Raw genomic sequence first — 18,077 nt, 5'->3', positions numbered from 1 at the left:
TCTGCTGACTTTTTTGTTCCAATCAAGTGCAATAAAAACATTTTTATTTTTTTTATTTGCTAATTTAGGGTATTTTTTGCAAAAGGAAGTTTCACCACATTCAGTAAACTCTGGGGAATTTCCCTTGCAGAATGCAACTTTACTTGCAAAGTGTTTGCCTATATTAAATCAACCCCATAGTCACTAAATGGAAACTCCACGTCTTTTTTTCCACTTTGTATAGAGTAGGGAAAGGCAAGAGCTCCTGACATGTTTATTGGTGTCTGTATCTCTGGGGGCGACATAACCCTGCATTTCCTGTCCCATTAACACTGTCACTGGGGCAGGAAGTATGCAGAATCTGCCCAATGGAATCACAGACATCAATAAAAACTTAACAAGTGTCCCACTCTGTTAAACCATATAGGAAGCCCAAACAATTGGATAGTGTGGTAAGGGGTTATTACCCTTTGTCTGATTTTCATTGCTGTTTGTGCTCCCACTTGGGAGAATCACCATAACTATGTGCCTTGGTGACAGCTGAAATTGGGGAACAATCCAACATTTTTCATTTTCACTAGAACAGGAAATAGAGAAGTCTTTTAATGGGGACACTCTTTAAAATTAGATGTAATCATTCCTGTATGAGACTCATTGGAGAGATGTTCTGTCTCAGAGACTATGAAGGGTCCAACCCTTCTGCGATCTATCAAAAACTAAAATAAAAAAAAGTGCCCAGAGTTCTACCCTTACCCTAAAGCATTTTGAAACGTAATGGTAAACTACAAGCTGCAGTAACCCAGGGCAGCCAATCAGATTGGAGTGCTCTACTGAGTTTGATTAGGACATCATTTGCAACCGGTTTATATGGGTAATTGCAGTGTGTGCTTTACCACTGCTCTTTGTTTCACCTTATTCAATAAGCCTCCCTTTGTTTATCTACAACTGCATATGCACTGAAAACTGACCATGCTGTAAAAGATAGAAATGACTATTGAGTGTCTAATACTGGACCCTGGTGGTTTGTTCAGGATGGCCTACTGTAAAGAACATGGAAAGTTACCTTCTCAAAGCATGTCTCCCTCTGATTTTTTGGACAAATTAATGGGAAGAACGTCAGGATATGATGCAAGAATCAGACCAAATTTTAAAGGTAAGCATAGTCAGTTTAATGTTTAAAAATGTTAAATTTTACAGTTGTTAATAGTCGTTTAAAGTGTACATTTCGTGGTGAAGGCAGACATTTTAGAGTGCTAAATTAACATTTATGAAGATCCATGCATTCAATTTTCTGAAACTTTGTCATGAATGTTTGGTAAGCCCATAATACATTACATAATGGCTCCACTGTAATCGACAGGTATACTTAAGAAGCAATTTATTACTACTAACATCTGAATCATAAACCCCTGGTTTAAATGAATGTGTTCATAGTCTTGTTGAAATAACACAGAATTGTGACAAGGTTACAATTCAAAGAAGATTACTGTATTTCCCCTTGGAAATTATATGAAGACGTATTTTACGTTTATGCTATCTATCTATCTATCTATCTATCTATCTATCTATCTATCTATATAAAAAAATCACCCATGTCAATCTTATTTCTTAACCTCGTCTAAAGAGCGATTGCATTTTACTTCTGCTGCCACTGTGTTCTGCCCTAGCAGACAGGTAATCAAAGAAATTTCATCAGGACCAAAGTGAAGCAAGGCACAGAGGCAGCAGAAGTCACTGTAGGAGGTTTATAATGTTGGAAGCATAGTGGTATTGATTAACCAGGTAATTTAGTCTTTCATACTCAGTTGAGTTCTATTTTTAAGCTCTGACACAGGGCACTTTAATGTTCTTACTTGGGAAGCCTGAAATGTTATAGACATTTCCTAGAGGCCAAGGTATGCTTTCTGATTTCCTCGGTATGCATCTGTAAAAATATCTATATAAATAGATATAATAATAATAATAATACTATTACCTCATTGCATGCCATGTACAATAAGACCATTTTTTATTTATGGTCTATGATTGATTCTAATATTTATTTAATTTACTGACAATGTATAAAATGTTGCTAACACATGACTGCTTCTCTTTAAGATCAAGGTAATTACTATAAAAAAAAAAATCATCCTGCACCTAAGGGTTAAAAAAGACTTACTTTGCTGCTCCGAATGGTAGCACCTTTAATAAGCATTCCAGTCCAACTGAAAATGCACACTACTAGTTCCAACCAATAACAAGCTAATCACATTAAACTTCTGTAATCTAATATCTGGGGGCTAAAAGGTCTGGAATATGTGTGCTAACTCTTCTAACGCTTTCAGATCTCTTGGGTAAGAATATTTGATTATGGCCTTGTGCTATGTTATATTATTATGTTAAGGGTTACAGTACATTTTTCAAGACTAAAAAGGGAGTTAACAACCTGGGATAAATTACAAAATCATTTATGCAAAAGAGATTTACTAAAATGTATGCATACTGTACATATGTAAAAGTTTCAGAAACAAAGCAATACTACATTTATGAGGATTTCTGTACAGTATTTGTTTACTGCCTTTCCATAAAACATTTTGGCCAGCTGTCTCCTTTGCATTAGTATACTTTTATAACCAAGTTATTTTTGTGCAGTTGCCTATACCTGATCAAATAAATATATTTTTAAAGCACATGTAGCATAATAAAGCTTTGTTCAAAAGCAAAATCATAGAGGAAATGTAGAAAACAAGCTTCCCCAGCCCCCTTTAGCTCAGCTCATCCCATTTGACAGTGGCAGCCAGTGCTTAATATATTTGGGGTGGCGGCAAACTAACACCAAACCCCCCCTGCAGGAGACAGCTGGGAATGCAGCGATTGCACACCCTCCTCCCGGAGACGGATGTGACTGCGGCTATTGAACCCCCTGCCACCCGCAGGAGATGGAACAAAAAAGCAACGATCAACCCCCCCCCCCCCCCGTGGGACACAGATGGGGCGGCGACAATCTGGGCATTACCTTTGGAGTCAGGGGGAATGAAGAGCCAGGCCATTGATTCTCCTCACGGTCGAACAAGAAGTGCGTCCTAAACCCTGATTGGCCAGAGAGTCCGGGTCACCGGAACTGCTTCCTTATTGGCCAGGAGGAGAATCAAGAAGACAATAGAAAATATAAATTCGCTATTGTCACACAAGTGGGTGGGCTCTGCCCCACGAGCCTATCCTTTTCTGAAGCCAATTAGCGCCTTAGGCTTTAATCATGTGCATAAAAAAAGAAAAAACTAATTGAAATCCATGCATCCAACCCCCCCGCATGTAGATTAGGAGGCTAGACTCATGTATAGGTGGGGCGGCGCCCGTGCGCCCTGCATGTGCAGCCGCCATTGCTATGTGATTTAATTTAGCCAATATTGGGTAATCTAAAGGGATACTAGATAATACTTTGTATGCTATAACCCTATATTTTATCCTCATCAAGCCTGGAAGTCCAACTCTTAAAAAAAACTTTTGGACCTTTTATGTCTGTGACCTCATTGGGCAGATGAAGTAGAGGCACAAATTGCAACACAAATATTTTGTTAGTAGGATCAGGGAAGGGTTAGCAATTCTGTCAAGTTATTATTATTGTGCGAGTCTTCCTGCCTCAGTGACCACTGCTTCCAGGAACAAGAAATTTGTTAAAATCATGGACAGTAATAAAAGCTTGGCAGAAGTATTTACCTTTCTTGAGTCTATACAAAGCTTAAAAAATTATCTGGAGTTGGCTTTTAAAGTAACATAGATGGATACTGCCTGTGGCCTTGATGACAACTTTCACTGGCCTAAATATAAGGAGGCAACATAAGTTAAAAGTACACTTGAGGTTCATACACACGATCGGACTTCCATCAGACTTTTTTTTGTGCGAAAGGGGCGTTGGCCATGAACTTGGTATGCATACACACGGCAGAACATTTTCAGACAACATACACCAAACCACGTGGTTTTTAAGCTCTTTGCCGCCACCCTTTGGGCAATTTCTCCTATTGTTGTCTGATGTTTAGCATTGGTTCGGAGCATGTGGGTTTGTACTTTGGATTTTAGTCCGATGGATTTGTGTACACACGATCGAATGATCCGACAGAACACATGTTTTGTCGGACAATTTGAGAGCATGCACAGCCAACATTTGTTGTCGGAAACTTCGACAACAATTGTCCGATGGAGTATACAGACGATTGGATTGTCCGACAAAACGCGTTCGTCGGACAATTGTTGTCGGAATATTCGATCGTGTGTATGGGCCTTAAAGCCTCGTACACACCATCCAATTTTTTGGCCATGATTGTCTGACGGACATGTTGTGTCGTATAATACAACTGTGTGTTAGCTAAATAAGACAATTGTTGGCTGAATTAACGACAACAAATGTTGACTGTTCATGCTCACCAACTGACAATAAATCTGTTACGTTTATCCAATTGTGTGTACACAAGTCCGTCCAACTAAAATCAAAAGTACAAACACCCATGCTCAGAACCAATGTTAAACATCAGACAACAATAGCAGAAGTTGCCCGATGGGTGCCGGTAAAGAGCTGAAAAACCATGTTGTTTGGTAAAATGGAAAAGACTGCTGGAAGTCCAATAGTGTGTATGAGGCTTTAGGCTAGATTCATACCTATGCAGTTTTAGTGCTTTTTGCATTTTGCAGATTTGCTCTTCAGTCCATTTAACATGGTTTCCTATGGAACAGGTTCTGTAGTGCAAATCTGCAAAAAGCACTAAAAATGCATAGGTGGGAATCCAGCCTTAGGGGGAGATCCACAAAGATCTGCCCCGGCGCACCGTATCTGAGATACTCTACGCCGCCGTACCTTACTGCAGTTTGGTTCGAATCCTTAAAGATTTTGCGCCATAAGTTACGGCGGCGTAGTCTATCTCTCGCGGCGTAAGGGCGCGGATTTCAAATTGGGCGGGTAGGGGCGTGTTTCATTTAAATGAAGCGCGTCCCCGCGCCGAACGAACTGCACATGCGCGTCCCTAAATTTCCCGCCGTGCATTGCGCGAAATGACGTCGCAAGGACGTCATTGTTTTGACTTGGAACGGAAATTACGTCCATCCCGCGATTCACGGACGACTTGCGCAAACGGAAAAAAAAATTCAAACTAAACGCGGGAACGACGGCCATACTTAACATAGCAGGTTTAACTATACGCCACGAAACATCAGCTTTAACTATACGCCGGAAAAAGCCGACTAGAGACAACGTAAAAGAATGCGACGGACGCTCGTACGTTCGTGGATCGTCGGAAATAGCTAATTTGCATACTCGCGGCAGATTACGACGGGAACGCCACCCAGCGGACGGCGAAGAATTGCATCTTAGATCCGAAGGCGTACGAAGCAGTACGCCTGTCGGATCTAACCCAGATGCCGTCGTATCTTGTTTTGAGGATTCAAAACAAAGATACGACGCGGGAAATTTGAAAGTACGCCAGCGTATCAGTAGATATGCCGGCGTACTTGCTTTGTGGATCTGCCCCTGTGTCTTTAAGCCTTGTTTAGCCTAAACTAACTAGATAAACAGGTTGCATAACATATACAAGCTTACCAATCTCTGAGAATTTTTGCAAATTATTCATGAAAAACACAATAATAATATTAATAAATGGATGCGGAATTTCTAAAGGTCTGTGCAAAAATAGAAAATGTATGCATAATCAAAAAATATTTTTTTTTTTTTTATAACCAAAATCTGTTTTGTGTAGCATTACTTGCCCTTTAATTTTTGTTTTTAAATGTTTTAATCTTTTTATTTTGATAATTCCCTTTTAAACTCATTTTATCACCTTGTTCCAATCTGCTTAATGCTGCATTTCCACATTTAAATGTGTGTCTTTGCATGTATGTCTTTCAGCTACCAATTCATCATGTGATAGACATTGTTCCAATACATTCCATCCATCCATTACTTCAACTGGAATAACATTGATCATGAATAATGGATTTCTGGTTTCAAAGGAAAAAAAAAACCTCTTCTTTGAAGAAGAATCCATGAGTGTCCCTTAACAATTACCTGCGATTGTTAACATACAATACAGTACATGATTCTTGTGAGAGGACATCTGTCACTCTGTAAAATAATGTATCTCCTACCGCTGAGAGAGGAAACCAGAGCTACGGCAGTATTGACTGCACTGAAAGACTGTTACTTGGATACAGATCTAGATTTAACATTTTAAGTAATGTGTTGCTCTTTAGAGAAGACTGGCTATTGTGTTGGGCACTTGACATAAGCATATTTGTTTCCAGATTATCACACATAGAAGATTTACAAGAGATCAAGAGATCTAAGAATGCTTTTCAAATGGCTTAATATTCAAAGAGTGATGTAGGATGCCAATATTGCTTTTTCGCAGACGTGACTTCAATGATTTTTTTTCTATCCATTTTATGGTAACTCCCTTTTAAAATGTATCTGACACCACAGATAGTATAAGCTTTCATTTAGGGAATGGTGAATAAATGTTCAGCCTGTCAGTTTGCAATGATATTGATACTTCTTGTACAGGCTGCATACTCTGAATTATTGGTCAACCAAAACAATGTCTGCATTTTGCTGTGCTTTAGTGACATACCGTATATACAAATGTTTTATTATTATATTATACAGTATATATTTTTGCTGACATGCCTTTCACATTTTACAAGCTTTGCTAAATACCAAATCAGAGACAGGTGAGCCATGCTTCTGGAACCATGGGTATGCAGGACAGGCAGGGCCGCCATCAGGGGGGTACAGGCAGTACACCTGTAAGGGGCCCGGATGGCAACCCCCCCTTTTTTTTTAGGGGTCCGGAGGTTCCCAGGGGCCCGGAGGCCCACAGGGCCCCAGATGGCAACCCCCTTTATTAATTTATTTTTTATAAAAAAATATATATATATTTTTATTAAATTTTTTGTTAAAGGGCCAATTTTAGGGGCCTGGAGGTCGCCAGGGGCCCGGAGATCCCCAGGGCCCCGGAGATCCCCAGGGCCCTGGACGACAACCCCCCTTTTTTTATAAAAAAAACATTTTTTTTTTATTTCTTTTATTTTTTAGATATATATTATACTATTATTATTATTATTATTATTATTATTATTATTATTATTATTATTATTAAAGGGCCCAGAGGGCCCTGGATGGCAACCCCCCTTTTTTTATAATTTTTTTTATTTATTTTTCATATTATTTTATTTCTTTTATATATATATATATATATATATATATATATATATATATATATATATATATTTATTTATTAATTAAAGGGCCCAGAGATCCCCAGGGCCCTGGATGGCAACCCACCCTTTTTTTTTATAAATGTTTATTTTTATATTTTTTTTATATTCTTTTATTTATCTATTTTTTATTAAAGGGCCCAGAGGTCCCGGATGGCAACCCTCCTTTTTTTGTAATTTATTTTTCTAAAAAAACAAATTTGTGTGTGTGTTGCCCCAGATGGCAACCCTCCTTTTTAAAAAGAAATAGTTTTAAATATATATTTTCATAAATATTTTTATTAAAGGGCCCAGCCAGAGGTCCCCCCCCTTTATTTATTATTTTTTTGTAAAGGGCCCCCCCGCTTCTCAATACGTGGCAGCCTCCCCGTTTCTCAATTTCAGGTGGCAGCACCCCCCCCCCCGGTTCTCCTCTCCAGGGGGCCCATGCCTGAAGCTGTGTAAGGGGCCCCATAATTCCTGATGGCGGCCCTGGGGACGGGACAATAAGATGAATTGTATAATAAACAGTACAGCATTGCGTTGCCACCTCTTCCCTTTAAACCCAAACATGTGTGAATTACACAGGGTCTAAGGCTAATTTAATGCATATAAAGCACCAAGTGAGTTTAATTAGCACCTTAATCAGCCACACAACCTGTGTAATTAATATGTGTTTGGTTTTAAAGAGATGAGGTGGCAACCCTAGTACAGCATCATAAAAATATATATGTATATTTGTGTGTGGTTTACAATGTTTTTAAAAGCTGTCTGAAATACATATTCTAAAACAGCCCTTTGTGCATTACTTTCCCTCAATTTGTTATTATAATGTTTGCAAAGTTCTTGATAGCCCTTTACATAGTAAGGTTAATGTGATTCTCTAAATCAGGGGTCTCAAACTGGCAGCACTCCAGCTGTTGGCAAACTACAAGTCCCATCATGCCTCTGCCTGTGGTAGTCATGCTTTTAACTGTCAGCCTTGCAATGCCTCAGGGACTTGTAGTTTCGCAACAGCTTGAGACCCCTGCTCTAAATCCACAATTGACTTACAATAATCCTGATTCTTAGTAATCAATAATAATAAAAAAAATCCTTGTAACAGCCTGTAAAAGAAGATTAGTAATACTTACCTGTCCAGCAGGCAGCAGCTCTTAGTTCCAGAGCTACAGCCACCACTGGTATTCTGTGTGTTGGATATCACATCCCCTGCTGCACACTGCGGTCTCAATGACCTGCTGTTATGTCACTACAGGCCGGAGGAACCACAATGAGCAGCAGGGAAATATGGCATCTGACACACCCAAAAGTGTCAGAAACTAGCAGCAATAGCAAAGACTGGAGTATCCACCAGGGTCAAGTCCTGGGGAAAAAAGTGTGGGAACTCCCACCCAAGATCCACTCCCCCACCAAAAAAAAAAAAGATACGCTCATATGCATTATTACTAAACAGCATGTTTTTTTTTTCCGATCCACTGTACCTTAGTAATCTTTTATGTTACTGGCCGCTTCCTGTATATGGATTCATCGGGTAGTGTTAGGGTATTCCGTCACTTCCTCGATGTTGCAATGTCTCCTGGGAGCTTGTGTCATTGTTCCCAGGAGACATTGCGGAGGTCTGCTGCGAGTTATCGCGGGATTTAGAAAGAAGAGGAAGTGACGGAATACCCGCACACTACCCGATGAATCCATATACAGGAAGCAGCCAGTAACATAAAGGATTACTAAGGTTCGCCTGACAGTGACTCGAGCTGGGCATCGCCGCTTAGTGAAGGATTGGCTCGGGAGGCTCGGCTGCTCTAGTCCTGCAAAGGGAACTGAGTTGCTGCTGTGAAAAAAGTGCAGGAACTCCGTTCCCACGCGTTCCCGCAGGACTTGAGCCCTGGTATCCACCCTCCAGACAAGTATTACTAATATTTTTTGCGTGCTGCTAGCTCCATTTTTGGCAGGTGAAAAAACACGAGGGTTTACAACCCCTTTAATTTTTACCCTTCATAATTTAGAACCATTCTCAAACTAGGGTTCCTCCAGAGGCTACTAGGGGTTCCCTGAGCTGTGGCAGATTGATATCCCACTTGATTTTGCCTGCAAAGTTCCAACACCAATGTCACTTTGCAGAGCTGTCTGCAAGGGGAGTCATTGATCACATTAATGTACCATGAGCTACAGGTAAACTACAATTCATCAGGGCCCTAATATATATATATATATATATATATATATATATATATATATATATATATATATATATATATATATATATATATATATGGGCTATATATATATATATTAGGGCTGGGGAAATTAATTCCTTGATTAATCTTTAATTATTTTGATCGATCAAAATTCTTGACATCACTGGACAGCCTGGACAGTGAGACTTACCCTGCTGGATGCGAGTAAACTGCACCCATTGGATTGAGGTACCTTTGCATCTGTGGAGCAGGAGGATGCCTCAGGCTCCATCAGCGGAAGGGAGCAAAAATAACCATTGTTTTCCTGTCCTATGCAGTTTTGTGCAGACAATTCTTTGTGTATCGGCAACATCTGTTCCTTGCGAAAGACTGTTCAGTTCTTCAGGGTATATTGTCAATAAAATGCGATCATGTCTGCTTCCAGAAAATGTAAACACTCTGGTATGTCTGTGTGACTGGTTAAAGTGATGCCTACTTGCCTACTATAAAGTGACTGACAGTCAATATACTAGATAAGTTTTATAATTAAAGTTAAACTAACTTTCTACGTTTTTCTTAAGGTTTAATAAGAAAAAATTACTTACGTCAGTGCTACAGTTTGAATTTAAAACGGATTTGTGCGAACTGTGAAGTTAAGTTACGGATTGTGGAAACTAACTAGTGTTGGGTGATTGTATATAGTGTATACCACATTTACCACTGACTGATGCAGAGTTGCAATGCAAGGAGATCAGCTAAAAGTAGATTTGTATGTGCGTTATAATTAATTGAAATTAGTTGATTAATCGATTAAAGGAAAAATCAATTAATCGAACACGAACATTTTAATCAGTAGCAGCCCTAATATATATATATATATACAGTGCATCTTAATAGTCTACACATTCCTTCAAAAATTTCAGGTTTTTGAGATGTTAAAAAAATCTGACCAGGATAAATCACTTTAGAAATTTTTCCACCTTTAATGTGACTTATAATCTGTGCAATTCAATTAAAAACAAACTCAAATCTTTAAAGGGGAAAAAAAATAAAAATAAAAAACTTACAGTAACATAGTTGCATAAATGTGCACACCCTTAAGCTAATACTTTGTTGACATACTTTTTGATTCTATGACATCATTCAGTTTTTTTAAATAGGATTCTATCAGCATGGCACAACTGGCCTTAGAAATCTTTGCCCACCCTCCCTGCAAAAAGTCCCCAAATGTGTAAGATTGCGAGGGCATCTCCTGTGCCATCTTCAGGGCTTTCCACAAATTTTCAGTAGGATTCAGGTCTTGGTTCTGGGTCATTCTAAAACTTTGATCTTCTTCTGGTGAAGCCATTATTTTGATGATTTTGAGGAATGCATTGAGTCATTGTCATGTTGAGACCTGAAGGCTTTCCATCAAAATTGACTGATATGTGAAACTGTTGGAAACTACCTTCATCTTAATTAAAGCTCCAGTTCCAGATAATGAGAAACAGCCCCAAATCATAATTCTGCCATGCCATGCTTCACTGTGGGTATAGTGTTTTTTTTTGGTGATGCGCAGTGTTGGTTTTGCACCAAAATTGATGACCTGGGTCACTGTGTTCCATGGTATATCTAATGCCTTGAAAAATGTTTTGTATCCTCATCCTGACTGAAACTTTCCAACAATAAGATCCCTTTGATGCTATGCAAGCTTGTATTTTTTTCAATTTAACTTTGTTTTTTAAATTGAATCGTATAGATTATTGGTCACATTAAAGGGCATAAAAATTCTGAAGTGATTTATCTTGGTCTGATTTTTTTACATCTCAAAAAAATGGCATTTTGACAGTGTAGACCTTTTATATCCAATATATACATACACATTAATTGTCAAAAGTATTGTGACACCTGCCTTTACACGCACATGAACTTTAATGACATCCCAGTCTTAGTCCATAGGGTTCAATATTGGGTTGGCCTACCCTTTGCAGCTGTAACAGCTTCAACTCTTCTGGGAAGGCTGTCCACAAGGTTTAGGAGTGTGTCTATGGGAAAGTATGACCATTCTTCCAGAAGAAGACTCGCTCATCCATGTCTTTATGGACCTAGCTTTGTGTACTGGTGTGCAGTCATGTTGGAACAGGAAGGGGTCATTCCCCAACTCACAAAGTTGGGAGCATGAAATTGTCCAAAATGTCTTGTTATGCAGGTCCCTTAAGAGTTCCCTTCACTGGAACTAAGGGGCCAAACCCAACCCCTGAAAAACAACCCCACACCATAATCTCCCCCTCCACCAAAATATTTGGACCAGTGCACAAAGCAAGGTCTTTAAAGACATGGATTAGTGAGTTTGGGGGGGCACTTGACTGTCCTGACCTCAACCTGATAGAACACTTCTGGGATGAATTAGAGCTAAGACTGCAAGCCAGGCCTTCTTGTCCCCATCAGTGCCTGACCCCACAAATGCACGTCTGGAAGAATGATCAAACATTCCCATAGACACACTCCTAAGGCTGTGGACAGCCTTCCCAGAAGAGTTTAAGCTGGTAAAGCTGCAAAGGGTGGGCCAACTCAATATGGAACTCTACGGACTAAGACTAGAATGCCATTAAAGTCCATGTAAAGGTATGTGTCCCAATACTTTTGACAATATAGTGTATATTTATATTTAGACATAAACAACATCCTCTTAACAGAAGAGGCACTTTTTATATATAGTGCCTTTTTGCTGCTTAAAACGGAGTTCCGTCATTTTTTTTTTAAGTCAGCAGCTACAAATACTACAGCTGCTGACTTTTAATATAAGGACACTTACTTCTCCAGGGCGCCCGTGATGTCGGTACCCGAAGCTGAGCTCTCGGAAGCTGCCGCTGCCATCTTCGTTAAGCCTTGTGGCTTCACTTCCTGGTTCCCTGAGCGGTACAATTTACTGGAGGGAGGGGGCGCGCAGTTGAAGTGGGCTTCTAAAATCTGCCTGTGTGCGTGTAACTGTATACACCAGCAGCTAAGCCTGCGGCTGCAATAATGTGCCGAGTGTGCTCCTGCACCCGGCACAAGCCAGCATACCAGCCCTTCAAATCCCTCCCCTGTCAGAGGAGATACTCCCCCTGACAGGCCCTTCGTAGCTCCAGCCCTGCATGACATCACTCAATAATAGGAGGCGGGATGGGAGGACTCAGAGGAGCATCAGAGTGCTGCTGCCAGAGCTGCGACCTAGAGCCTCTCTAGGTCAGTGTCACTGGTGCCACTAATGCAGCACAAAGGGGTTAATTAACTGCTACTGGTCACTAATGCATCAGTGACCAATAGCAATACATTAACCCCCATCATTCTGCATATTATAAATTGAGTCAAACACCACTGAAAAAAACAAAGTCCCAATGTGATAAAAAAAAAAGGTTCTTTAATAACATCCGCACCATCTGCTACCTTCAATTAAGTGATCCACTGAAAAGATAAATTGCATTGTATATGTTTCAAGATAATGTTTGGCATTTTCTAAAATGCTGAAAAAAATAAATAAATAAGAATTAAGTGATCCTGTGTGTTTGATTACCAGATTGCACGGACCTCCTTTTTAAAAAAAAAAAGCCCATGGCGTGTGAAACACACCCAAAAACTCCACCCGGTGCCAAAAAAGTGCAGACACATAAAGAGTGAAACATAAAACGTGCAACGGGTGTTACATTTGTCCTTCACAAGGAAGCACCTTACCCTGATCCCCTGGGGCGTTAGGCTCCAGACTGGGACTGAGGTACTTCACATGGTCCTTCTGGCCGAAACCAGATGGACCCCGTTCTCTGGAAGGTCTCCTGAAACGGACCCACCCAAGTACTAGGTGGGGCTCCCCTGAAGGGAGACCCCATGAGAGCAGGCAAACTAAGCCAGAAGGCCATGTCCATCCACTCCCAAGACGTTCAGGGCAGGCCCGAGGACCTACACCCTACTTATCACACTATGACAAACGTGTAACAGACCAACAAAAATATACAAAAAGGTGACGAACACAGGGGTAAATAAAAAGAAAGTGGGGGAGAAGGAAGATGAGGGAGAGTGAAGGTGACCATCATGCAATACGATGGCTGGCCCTCCGGCCAGGAATCAAAAATTCCTCTGGTCCCAGCCAAAAGACTCGGCCCTAGAGGCAGGTGCTAAAAAAGTGTGATGGTGAAGTGACCATGGTGCCAAAATGCAAAAGTGCTGAGAGGTACACTAGTGTAGATCTGGCACCCCTGAACTGTCACTCCAGAGGCACATTCACCATAGGCTTTTCGGTTCTTATCTGACCCCCCGACCAGGTCAGTGCGGCACTCCTCTCCTACCAGATCGAGAGCCCCTCTGGGTTTTCTCAGGGAGAGCCATCGACTATCAACAGCCTCCACTGGTACTAACCCTTCCAGGCCCCCATCAATCCAACAGATTTGCATGGCTCACCCAGACCCCCTCAGACCGGGCTCGCCAGCTCCTCCACTGGATGCCGATAGGAGTATTGCCAACACCAACACCGGCCAGAAGGCCAGACAAACCCCCAGCCCTCCGCCTCGACCCAATGGTTCTCCATCCTCATCAGACGGCTTTCGCCTCCACACCAGCAGGTTTTGCAAATTCTACCTCGCCGTGTACTAGGGATGGTTAGCACAGCGCCACCTCCTGGCAACTGATAAGAACAGATACTACACTTGATCTTAGCCAAAAAACCGAGAAGCGACCTCCTATCACATTATAATCACATTAGGATCAAAACAAGCCAGCTGGCTAATCGCAGCTACCCATCCTCCCGAGATTCGAGAAGCGCTGTGATATCAGCTTACGGAGCGACTTGCTGACGTCACCGCACTTCTCGAATCCCAGAAGGATGGGTAGCTGCAATTAGCCAGCCGGCTTGTTTTGATCCTAATATGATTACATGTTTTTGCTGTTAAGTGCAATATTTTATACCTTAAATCGATTTTAAAGATTTTTACACAATTTTTACACTATGGCAAGCCTTTTGTATTTTGGGGACTGGGGGGGAGGGGGGCACAGTTTGCCATCTTTGCCCTTGGCAACAAATTACCTTGTCCCAGCATTGCAGAACAGCCAAGCTGATGGTCTATCAGCTCACCCTCACCTAGCAAGATCTCTACCTGCATTGGCTTAACTGGGAGACTGAACCAGAATATTTTACATTTACAGAACCCCATGAGATTATACTCATCGCAACTGATCCCTCGTACAATCATATTTTTCATCTTCATCCGGGGTTTCATACCTTAAAGTGGAGGTTCACCCGGAAATACCATTTTTTACCCTTAGATTCCTGCTCATTTTGTCTAGGGGAATCGGCTAGTTGTTTTAAAATCGAAGCTGTACTTACCGCTGTAGAGAGCGATCTTCTCCGCCGCTTCCGGGTATGGTCTTCGGGGATGGGCGTTCTTATTTTGATTGACAGTCTTCCGACAGGCTTCCGACAGTCGCATCCATCGCGTCACGATTTTCTGAAAGTAGCCGAACGTCGGTGCGCAGGCGCAGTATAGAGCCGTACCGACGTTCGGCTTCTTTCGGCTACTCGTGACGCGATGGATGCGACCGTCGGAAGCCTGTCAGAAGACTGTCAATCAAAATAGGAACGCCCAGTCCCGAAGACCATACCTGGAAGCAGCGGAGAAGATCGCTCTCTACAACGGTAAGTACAGCTTCGATTTTAAAACAACTAGCCAATTCCCCTAGACAAAATGAGCATCAATCTAAGGGTAAAAAATTTTTTATGGGTGAACTCCCGCTTTAAAGTGATTGTAAAGTCTATTTTTTTTTTTAAACAAACATGTGATACTTACTTCCTCTGTGCAGTTGGTTTTGCACAGAGCAGCTTGGATCCTCCTCTTCTCGGGTTCCTCTTCGCTGCTCCTAGCCCTTCCCTCCTTTGAGTGCCCCTCAGCCAGCAGCTTGCTAATGGGGGCACCCAAACTGAGTCAGATCCCTGTGTATCCATTCAGACATGGAGCCCCACCCCCTCTCCCCCGATTGGCTGGCTGACTTTAATTGACAGCTGCAGGAGCTAATGGCGCCACTGCTCTGTCTCATACAATCAGGAGGAGTGTCCTGGATGGCTGAGAGGATCATGGACATAGCTGGAGAGAGAAGGGACTCAGGGGGTGCTGGGGAGGCTGCTACACACAGAAGTTGTTTTTATCTTAATGCATAGAATGCAATAAGATAAAAAATCTTCTGCCTTTTAAACTCCTTTAATTATCCCCACAGAAGGCAAATATAACTTGGAAACTAACAAGGACTTACTATCAAAACAAAAACTGTCCTCATTGACCCGGAATGATTTTTCCATGCCCCTCTAGAAATGTAATTGTGTGGGTAACTCTGTCATCATTCAGAAGGGATGCAATCATGTTACAAATCTTTGTAATATTCACTATATTGCTCAACAAACAGGATACATGATTGATACCCCAATCTGTGTTGCAGACGGACATTTTTCACTCTTTAACAGAGGAGTTCATGGGTCCAGTGTGTGCATCTTTCTTTTAATCAATAACGCTGTATTTATTTGGTGACAGGTGGAGGTTTGATACATTTTATTGATGGTTTTTTTTCACAATGTTCTGTGTCCAATAAACTGATTCAATTCTGATACTGCATTAACGTCAGGGTCACTTTATACCTTCTCCTCTGGGAAATTCTCCCATCAATAAATTCAGTTTCTCCTTTTTCTGGCATGTAGGCCCACCCCTCTGGAGGGGGAATGACGAGTGCTTCATAAGTCCCAAGTGATTCCCCTCTATTAGGGTGAGTCCTCTACTTTGCTGTTTAGTATATTGATCAGCCTGACTGATGACCCGATTTGTGTTTACTGAAGTTATACAATACAGTCAGGTCACTTTCATGTCCCTGCCTGTGATTGGACAGAGATACATACTGCTATTATTAGTGTTTTATTTATGTCTGCTTGCGATGCGAAGATACTATGCCGTTTTCCAGGCAATTTATGGTATATTATCTAAGGCCCCGTACACACGACCGGATCTGTCCGCTGATATTTGTCCGACAGACAGTTTCAGCGGACAGATCCGGTCGTGTGTAGGCCCGACCGGACAATTGTCCGGCGGATCGGACAGTTTCCAGCGGACAAAAATTTCTTAGCATGCTAATAAATCTGTCCGCTGGAAACCTGTCCGTCAGACGTGTTCGGTCGTCTGTACAGACTCACCGGACATGTCCGACCGACCGCCATCCCTCGCATGCGTCGTACTGATTCGACGCATGCGTGGAAGCTTTGAAGTTCAAGGCCGCCCACGTCGCGGCGTCATCGTCGCGGCGACCGCGCGGCCACGCCCCGCGTATTGTTTACGCGCGGATTTCTGTCTGATGGTGTGTACAACCATCAGACAGAAATCTCCAGGCGGACATGTCCGCTGAAAACGGTCCGGCGGACCGTTTTCAGCGGATTGTCCGTCCGTGTGTACGGGGCCTAACAGTATTTCCATGCTGGCAACTGCATAAACATTAATTATTCAGATTATAGTTTATTTCTGTATACATCAAGATTAGGTAACACAGGCACACAACAGTCGTACAATTAATTAGAAGAAAGAAAAGAAAAGAGAGAGTTGTTTATTTGGTTTCTATTTTAAGAAAAGGTCATTCTCTCTAGCAGGTGAGGAGCTCAAGGCATTCCAGTGAAGTAGTTGTAATGCCTGCACTGTGATATTATGATTTTCTGCCTGTAATGATCTTCATTAGGTGGAAAATGTTTGCAGTTTTCAAATAACTGCTTTTTATCAGGACAGTATTATGAGACGTGTTACAGGTGTGAAAAAAAATGCTAGCATTTATATGTCTGTAAAAAACAATAAATACAAAACAACCAATGTCCAATAAATATTGTAGCGGCGCTGTTGTTCAAACTCAAATGAACCAGCTTCTTTATGTGATGAAACTTATAAAGGAAAGAAATAAGAGGTGCCCAAAAGTGCAGTTCATAAGTGCAAACAATGAGAAAATCTTGAATCCACCATTAACCCATGAAGCACCTCGTGAACCACAGGAAGCCCCTCACGGGAATGCACTTACCACAAGGATAAGCGTATATTGCCTTGAGTCCAAGCCAGGTCTTCCTTCTCTTTCCAACCACCTTTCACCACCATACAGGACACGTATAATAAGGATCCAGTGGGCTCATGCAAATGATATTAAATAATCCACATAGTGTGATATTGTTTAAAAAACTTTAATGCCCAACTGCAGCCCCCCTTACAATTTATACGCACTCTGTGCAAATTTAATAAAGCATTGATAAAGTGCGAGTGCTTTAGTGCTCATCAAACTAGAAGCGCAGATACCGGTTTAGCAGCCGTCTGTAAGGTACAAATCAGCTCCGCTCGTCACTTCCGGGTATCGCAACGCTCTGTGGACGCCCTCAGACGAAGTCCGGAAGTGACAAAATGCGTCAGCTTCGTGGTCTGGACGTCGTACCGGAAGTGACGTTTGCCCTCCACAGAGCGTGGCGATACCCGGAAGTGACAAACTGAGCTGATTTGTACCTCACAGACGGCTGATAAACCGGTATCTGTGCTTCTAGTTTGATATACGTCTGCAGCATGGCACAGGCAGGCAAAAGGACATATATATACTTCCCCTTTGTGAAGCGGCATTGTGGACGTATGTGCAACGCCGGCAGCATGTGCGCCCGCCACGAGCCCGACCGTGGGTCCCGTGGACTCGATCATCTCA

General features: G+C 41.7%; 1 protein-coding gene and 1 pseudogene across 3 annotated transcripts in view; one reads left to right on the top strand and one right to left on the bottom strand.

Annotated features, from left to right (window-relative positions):
- Positions 1 to 18,077, top strand: part of GLRA2 (glycine receptor alpha 2) — a 223,820-nt gene that overhangs the window by 3,257 nt on the left and 202,486 nt on the right. For all 3 annotated transcript variants that reach the window (XM_040338681.1, XM_040338679.1, XM_040338678.1), the window contains exon 2: positions 1,011 to 1,132. In XM_040338681.1, the coding sequence (XP_040194615.1) occupies positions 1,011 to 1,132 (122 nt within the window). The remainder of the gene's footprint in view (positions 1 to 1,010; positions 1,133 to 18,077) is intronic.
- On the bottom strand, positions 13,902 to 14,062 carry LOC120929983 (annotated as a pseudogene).

The sequence above is a fragment of the Rana temporaria genome, chromosome 2 (assembly GCF_905171775.1).
Source record: "Rana temporaria chromosome 2, aRanTem1.1, whole genome shotgun sequence".
NCBI classification, from domain to species: domain Eukaryota; kingdom Metazoa; phylum Chordata; class Amphibia; order Anura; family Ranidae; genus Rana; species Rana temporaria.
This window is presented reverse-complemented; position numbering and strand designations above follow the sequence as displayed.